The sequence below is a fragment of the Schistocerca nitens genome, chromosome 1 (assembly GCF_023898315.1).
Source record: "Schistocerca nitens isolate TAMUIC-IGC-003100 chromosome 1, iqSchNite1.1, whole genome shotgun sequence".
Lineage (NCBI taxonomy): Eukaryota > Metazoa > Arthropoda > Insecta > Orthoptera > Acrididae > Schistocerca > Schistocerca nitens.
Genome location: NC_064614.1, coordinates 741574265 through 741582300, shown reverse-complemented (window position 1 = coordinate 741582300; position 8036 = coordinate 741574265). Strand labels below are relative to the sequence as shown.

General features: G+C 37.5%; 1 protein-coding gene across 1 annotated transcript; it reads left to right on the top strand.

Annotated features, from left to right (window-relative positions):
- Positions 1-161: 161 nt before the first annotated feature.
- Positions 162-7322, top strand: LOC126260329 (calreticulin). Its single transcript, XM_049957657.1, has 8 exons — positions 162-363; positions 529-633; positions 722-925; positions 1830-1981; positions 2071-2379; positions 2636-2830; positions 2908-3072; positions 6561-7322. The coding sequence occupies exons 1-8, from the start codon at positions 279-281 to the stop codon at positions 6585-6587; spliced, it is 1242 nt and encodes a 413-aa protein (XP_049813614.1). The 5' UTR covers positions 162-278; the 3' UTR covers positions 6588-7322.
- The last annotated feature ends 714 nt before the right edge of the window (positions 7323-8036 follow it).

Here is an 8036-nt window from a genome sequence, read left to right as displayed (position 1 = left end):
TGCGGGAAGCCGTTTCCATGGCAACCAGTCAATACGTGGACAAGACTCGCCAACTAGCACACAGATGATAGCATCTGTGATAATCGGAAACCTTGACGCTGTTTCCTCAGCGTGGTTCCCTCTGATTGGTGCACGCAAGCTAACCAATGGCATAGGCCCATCTGTCTGGGTGCTGCGTTGTATGTGAGGCGAAGGAAATTGCGGGTGTTGGTTGTATATTTCTGTGTACGTTGTCAAGTTTGCATCGGGGTGGCGAGTAGGTTATAGCATCCTCCGCAATGAGGTTTCTAGTTTTAGCATTCGCGTTTTTAGCGTTTTCGGAAGTTAATAGTGAAGTTTACTATGAAGAGAAGTTTGCTGACGGTAAGTAACGGGATAACTTACCGCTTGTCACGTTATGACATATCTATCATGTCTTTACATTTTCTATGATTTCCTCGTTATTTTTCGTAGTTATGGTTTACCTCTGACAATATTTTATTTGCCGTGTAATAGAAAAATACAGAATTTTTTATGACTGATGTGCAGATTCGTGGGAAAGCAATTGGGTGTACTCGGAGCATCCGGGAAAGGAGTTCGGCAAGTTCGTCCGTAGTGCCGGCAAGTTCTTCAATGACCCTGAAGAAGATAAAGGTAGGAACCCTTATTTTACGCAAAGAATCTATTTAAAATTTTCAATTTTTTAAATTCTGCATGTGACAATTTTCTTTATTTTTTGCAGGTATCCAGACATCTCAAGACGCGAGGTTCTATGCACTATCCACGAAGTTCAAGCCATTTAGTAGTAAAGAAAAGCCGCTGGTTATACAATTTACAGTGAAACATGAACAGAATATAGACTGTGGCGGAGGATACCTTAAAGTTTTTGACTGTGGTTTGGACCAGAAGGACATGCACGGTGACTCACCATATCTTCTTATGTTTGGTAAGTCCAATCCTGCATATGGTAACCATTTTAGGAAGAACTCGTGTACAAGAGCTTTATTTTAAATTTTATTCTCTTAGACCGTCACTGCATTTAGTATTAGTTTTCATTTATAAGGACATTATTAAAACACGAAAAGTAGATATTAGGTTTAAATGACACGTTCTAGTGAATTAATCAAGAGGCGGGAACATCGTTGCTGGAGATAAACACCTTTCGCAATGTCAACAAATCTTATTCCATGTGACTGCCATCATGGCAGATTAGTTTGCGTAGATAATTGGTGAAGCTCACGTGCAAGCAGATTTGAAAATAGCAGAGCTGGTTATTAAAATCTTCACTCTAAAGTTTTAATGCTGTGAGCAGAATTTATTGGAAGAAAAGCAAAAATGAAAGCAATGGAAACTTATTTCCAATGAACCATTAAATTTGTTCCTTCCAGACCATGCACACAAGAAATCATTGGAATCTTCAGGGATAGGATTGTTTTAGTACTGATTTCATGTTCTCTTGCTGTACTGATGGTCACATTACTATCCCTGACGATTTGCTTGCTGTTAAAATGAGGTGGATAATGAGATGGGTTTAGTTTTTGAAAGTGTAGTCCTATTTGTCAGAATCAAGGATTTAATGTATGTTAAATTTATATTTGGGCATTCTGTGAGCTTGCTAAATGTTTTATTAGTGTTATCCACTATGAAAATCCAAAAGTCCTTGAAGACCATCAGGTAAGGTGCATTGTGTTTTGTGTGATGCTCTTCCTAAGTTCTGGTTGTAATAATTTTACTGTGCAGCAAATATGTAGTATATTGGAAGAATAGGTAATATGTAACAGTTGTGTGGAAAAAAAAGACACATTTGGCAGTATTGTCAGTATAAAATTAATGAAAACTTCCTTTTATAGGTCCTGACATTTGTGGTCCTGGCACTAAGAAAGTTCATGTAATCTTTAATTACAAAGGAAAGAACTTGCTAATCAACAAGGAAATAAGATGCAAGGATGATGTTTACACACATTTATACACTTTGGTGGTTAAGCCTGACAACACATATGAGGTATGTTTTTGCATTGAAATTATTTTAGTTAACCTCAGCCATATATCAGTGTTTCGGAAGTAATCACTAAAATGATTTGCCTTCCAAAGGTGTTAATAGACAATGAGAAAACGGAGTCTGGAGAACTAGAAGCAGACTGGAACTTTCTGCCGCCTAAGAAGATAAAGGATCCAGAAGCAAAGAAACCAGCAGACTGGGATGATCGTCCTACTATTGATGACCCTGATGACAAGAAACCAGACGATTGGGACAAGCCAGAGCATATTCCTGACCCTGATGCCAGTAAGCCAGAAGATTGGGATGATGAAATGGATGGTGAATGGGAACCCCCTATGATTGACAACCCAGACTTCAAGGGTGAATGGAAACCTAAGCAAATTGATAACCCTAATTACAAGGTAAGATACTTTGCACCTAAATCAAATGTGAGGGCCATGATTTCATATGAAACTATCAATGCTGTGCTGGGATGATAGCTTTATTCATGCCTAATAAATGAGATTTTAATTTCTTGGGCATGAGGTTCATTCTGTTATAGCCATTGCTCATTGTTTTACAAAGTGGGTGTAAGGTATTTCAAGCTGCTTAAATATATTTGTTCATAATTGTCTTTAAATTTATGTGGCACAAATTTAATTTTCTTATTTTATATAGGGGCCTTGGATTCATCCTGAAATTGACAACCCTGAATATTCACCAGACCCAGAACTATATTTGAAGAATGAGGTTTGTGCTATTGGTTTTGACTTGTGGCAAGTAAAATCGGGAACTATTTTTGATAACATTCTGATTACTGATGATCCAGACCATGCTAAACAAGTGGGAGAAGAATTGTGGAGGCCCAGATCTGTAAGTGGGATTAAATATTTATTTTCTAGGTAAAACTGTACACGCTGTTGTGCCTACATAATTCTGTTCTTGTTCAGGCTGGTGAAAAGAAAATGAAAGAGCAACAGGATGAAGAGGAAAGGAAAAAGAGAGAAGAGGAGGAAAAGTCTTCCAAAAAGGATGAAGAAGAGGACGAGGATGAAGATGAGAATGAGGATGAAGATGACGACGAAACGAGTGATCCTCCAGAATCTGGTGAAGAGGTAATACTAGATTTGTTAGAAAAAATAATATTTAAATGTAAAATGTACAGACTTTTAATACAGGGCAAGTCAGGAGGAAAGGTGCATGCTTTGAGGGGTGGTAGTACTAGTGATTCTGAACAAAAAGGAAAGAATTGTTTCAGAGATAGAACACATTTAATGTCACTTTTGTATGTTTTTCTTGACTACCTCGAAAACCGCACACTCCAGCAAAAACGTGTTGTAATACAAAATTAAACTATAGTAAATTTCCTACAAAAAAGGTCGTATTCATATTTTCTCTAGAACTGATGGATTGTGCGAAGAGAGCACAGGAATGTTGGAAAAACTCGCTTGACGCACATGCGTTGTAGCTTACGTAGTTTCTGTAGGCGATTTTGAGGTTTACAGTGTGCAACAGTAGTGTAGAGCAAGTTGAGACGAGCCGGGGAAACAACCTCAAATTGGCGTAAAAAAACTACCTAAGCTACAGTGTATGCACGTAAAGAGTTTTTCAACATTCTCGTGCTCTCTTTGCCCACTTAATTAGTTCTAGGGCAAATAAATGAATAGGACCTTTTTTGTAGGAAACATAGTATTTGTACTGGGACATGTTTTCGTTGGAGGTTGCGGTTTTAGTGTTACTCAAGAAAAACATACAAAAGTGATATTCAAATGAGTTCTATCTCGGAAACCAATTGGAATAGGGCATATGTCCATATGAAGTTTTTTGTTCAGAATCACTAATACTATCATTCCTCAAAGAACATACCTTTCCTCCTGACTCACCTTGTATAGTTTGTAAACTGAATTTGATTATTAGACTATTTTTCCTTCTTTAGAAGTTATTTACTTCTAGCCAGCTGTATGTTTTTTTGCGTATCTACATACATACTGTGAATGACAGTTTGGTACATGGTGGAGGGTACCTTGTATCACTACCAGCCATTTATTTTCCTGTTCACCTTACAAATGGAGGGACAGCAGAATTACTGTCCATATACTCCATATGGGTCATAATTCTCCTTATCTTCATGGTCCTTCTGCAAAAGTATGATGGCAATAGTTTTGTTCTGCTGCCAACTTAGTGCCGTTTCTCTAAACTTTCTAAAGAGCCTTCTGCAAAATAAATGTCTTCCCTCCAGGAATTTCCATGTGAGTTCACAAAGCATCTTCATAATAGTGCATTGATCGAAACTAGTGATACTAAATCTAGTAGCCTGTCTTGAAGTGAAGTGCTTCGGTGTCTTCCTGTTCTGGGATCCCGAACACTCAAAGTAGTAAAGTGTGTGTTGCACTAGTGTTCTGTATGCATTTCCTTTACAGATGAACCACACTTTTCTAAAATTCTCCCAATAAACTGAAATTGAACATTTGCCTTCCCTGTTACCTGATGTGCTGTTCCAGTTAATCACTCTGCAGTGTTACTTAGGTATGTAATAGATGTGACTGTGTGTCAAGCATCATACTATTAATGCTGTATTTGGACATTATAGGGTTGTTTTTCCTGCTCATCTGCATTAACTTGCATTTTCCTTTTTTACATTAAGAGCCAGTTGCCATCACATCGACTAGAACCTTAGTGTGTCACCTTGTATCCTCTTATAGTCAGCGACGCTATCCAGCACACCAGTGACATCAGCAAACAGCTGCAGATTGCTCACCTTATCCATCATTAATGTATGTAGAGAATTATTGGTCATGTCATACTTCCCATGAGCATACCTGAAGAGACCCTTGAGACATTAAGGACAATGTATTGTAAGTCTATATGGATTTGTGGGCAGAAGATTTTTCTCTCCCAAGAAAATTTGTTATATTCGACCTGAGAACACATTCAAGAATCCTACACCAAATCAATGTTAAGAGTACTGTTCTGTAATTTTTTGTCAGTTATTTTACCCTTCTTCTATTGACAGGGGAAGGGGAAACTGTTGGGTGGAGGGTGTGGAAACAGTGGGTGAACTCTGGAAGATTACTGGTGCGAAGGGTGTGCGTTGCAAGTATAACTCCAACCTAAGTAGTTAAGAATAGCTGATTCTGGAGGGAGGGATTTAGGTAGCACTGGTTGTAAAGCAGCCATTGAACCGGAGTATGTTGTCCTCAGTAGTATAGTGGTGGTACTGTATGGTAAACTGTTCTTGGCCGCAGTTTGTGAGTCACCATTTCCTCTGGTGGTCAACTGCTTGGTGATTATCCCCAAATAAAATGCCATAACAGAACTTGCAGCAAAACTGGTATGACAGGCTGCTTTCACAGGTGGTGCTGCCTCTGTTGAGATAGGACAAGCCTGACAGGACTGGAGTAGGATGTGCGGTGTCGATGAACTGGGCAGGTCTCTTGCTTCTAAGTCTTCCATAATTGTATGACCACTTGGTGTATCCTTGTCATACCTGTTCCCATATTTAGGTTACTAACGTGTGCATGGAAGATAGAATGTAGTGCAATTGAAGCATATTTTTGTCTGCTAGTGTTGTTTTCCGGCTGCTGTGTTTGTAGTGTAAATCAGTTAATTCTGTTCTGCATATATACTGTACAAATTTCAGCACGCATAGAAAACATAATTAAGCTATTCAGTGTCTCAGCTGTTTGACTGCTACTGGAAGTATCCAACCACTCATACAGTATGCTGTGTGAAAGTGTTAGAGGACCCCCTCCTTCCATCTTCCCCTCTGCGCACCATGAAAGCTGTTGGGAGATAAGAGTTAACAGGTGCTTAAATCTTGTCCAGGCTAAAGCGCACTTATTCATCATTGCTCTTCTGTTACGTGCTGCTGTTGACAATTCATGGTCATTGTTTGTAGCTAGTCTGGTGATAGTATATGGTAGCCAGTATGAATATGTCTCTCTCTCTCTCTCTCTCTCTCTCTGTGTGTGTGTGTGTGTGTGTGTGTGTGTGTGTGTGTGTGTGTGTGTGTGTCACAGCTTCTATGGTCACTTGCAGCAATGACATTTATCATCTTGGTTGTCACAAATATTTAATTGATTTCCCTAGTGCAATTTCTGATGGAGATATAATAGCCCATCTTACATTGCTGTGAGTGAAATAAAAAACCAGCTAACATAATTGGCAAAGCAAAAGGAGTTATGAACAAGCAATGCGGTTGGTTATCCACACCTGTTTAGTGATTTGTCCAGTTCACTTCGCATAATTCATCACCAGAGATGTTATTAATAGCAGCATGCAGTGGAAGAGTTGCAAACACCTTTAGTGCACTTTTGCTGTTGTACAAGTGGAATTGAAACCAAAATATTAAAGTGGTATTGCGTGTCGTTTTGTTTGATTACTAACTTTGGCACAGCCCAGTCCATATAGGCATGAAGTCTTCAGACCTCTAAATTTTGTGTGCATCTCCCTCTTTCTGGTCAGCTGCTGTATCATAGGGAAAAGAGTGGGAGGGAGAGAGAAAGTGAAATGTTTGGTAACTATCTGTTAAGATAACAAGTGCTTAGGCAACTTGTTGGGTGGCATATTTCTAACAATTATTCCTCTTTTTTTTCTTTTGCAGGACTCGCACACTCATGATGAGTTTTAATTGGAGTTGCAAAGACTATTTCAGGAAAAGTTTTTCTATTACTGACAGCTTGATATGCAACTTAGAAAAGATGTGATCTTTTTTTTCTGATGAAGTGGAGGAAGAAGACTGCTAGTGACAAATATTGACTGTTATTAAACATTAATTCCATGGAAGTAATAGTGAGTCAGTTGTGTAAAGTTGTGATTGAAAGTTGTTCTAATGCATTCAGCAGGTAGTGTGATATAGGTGACATACTAATATTCATTGAATAATTGTGTAAACAATCTGAAAATACATCTTTGTATCATTTTTAATAAATGTGATCATTCAGTTTCCTACAAATTTAACAGTATGTGAAGAGCATTTCTCAAAATCAAACTTTGTTCATGCTGAGGTCAATTCAGAAGTATTATGTTGGCATATTAGAATTATTTATTTCTTTTTGGTACTGCAGTTGTGAACATTTTGTTTAAAGATGTTAAGAGTTGTGAATTGTGTAGTTATTGAAATGGATAAGCAATAATTTCACAACTATGTCATTTGTGAATAGCATATCATTAGTGGGTTGAGTTTGTTATGGCCGTCTGTTGTTGTTTTAAATATGTTTTTGTACTATTTTTTGTGTGTGTGGGTGACTTCTCATGTTTTCACTAAGCAGCACATTCATTGTCATGGTTATGAACACTGTAATGCCGTATGTGTGTTTTTGTTATGGGCTGCCTTTTGAGACACATTAAACAAAATTTACTTTCAGTTTTTAGCATTTTGATTATACTTAATGCTTGTATTATTTTTTGGAATGTAACTGTCTGATGTAATTAAGTTCTCTTTTGTGGCAAACATCAGTGCAAATTTCTGCATGTAGTCAGTTCGACAGCGATTTGAAGAGCTTAGACACAATGTCAAATATCTTCACTCTTTGGTAAATGTCAGTGACATTCTACACCTTAACAACAAAAAGGATTTGTAGTCGACTCAGAACTCATTTCCAATAAGAAAATGATAGTAATGACGTTTACCAAAAGACCTTCTGGAAAAGTATTTTCTTGAAACTTTTCTTGGGCATAACACTATCCTTAATTAATATTATCAAAAGTTTGTGAATTCTACTCTTTTATATCTCTTCCGAGGATATGTTTCTCTTATTTTTATGTTGAGGGTACCTAACTGAGAAATTTTCACCACAAAACCAATAATTTAGGCTTCTTTACCATGTAATAGAATTTATTGCCTTGAAATGGTTAATGTGATTTTTGGTTTTGAATCCTCTAAACACATTAGATACCTCCACAGCAATGAGAAAATTAACCAGTTTGGAGAAGTTACAGGGTATGAGAAAATCGGTATTGAAAATTTCATTTTGGTGTGTGTGGAAGTCATAAGGACATCGTTTAATTCTTGTGTTCCAATTTGAATTAGCATTTCTTTAGTTAATAGATTATAAACAAAATGTGCACACCAAGGACA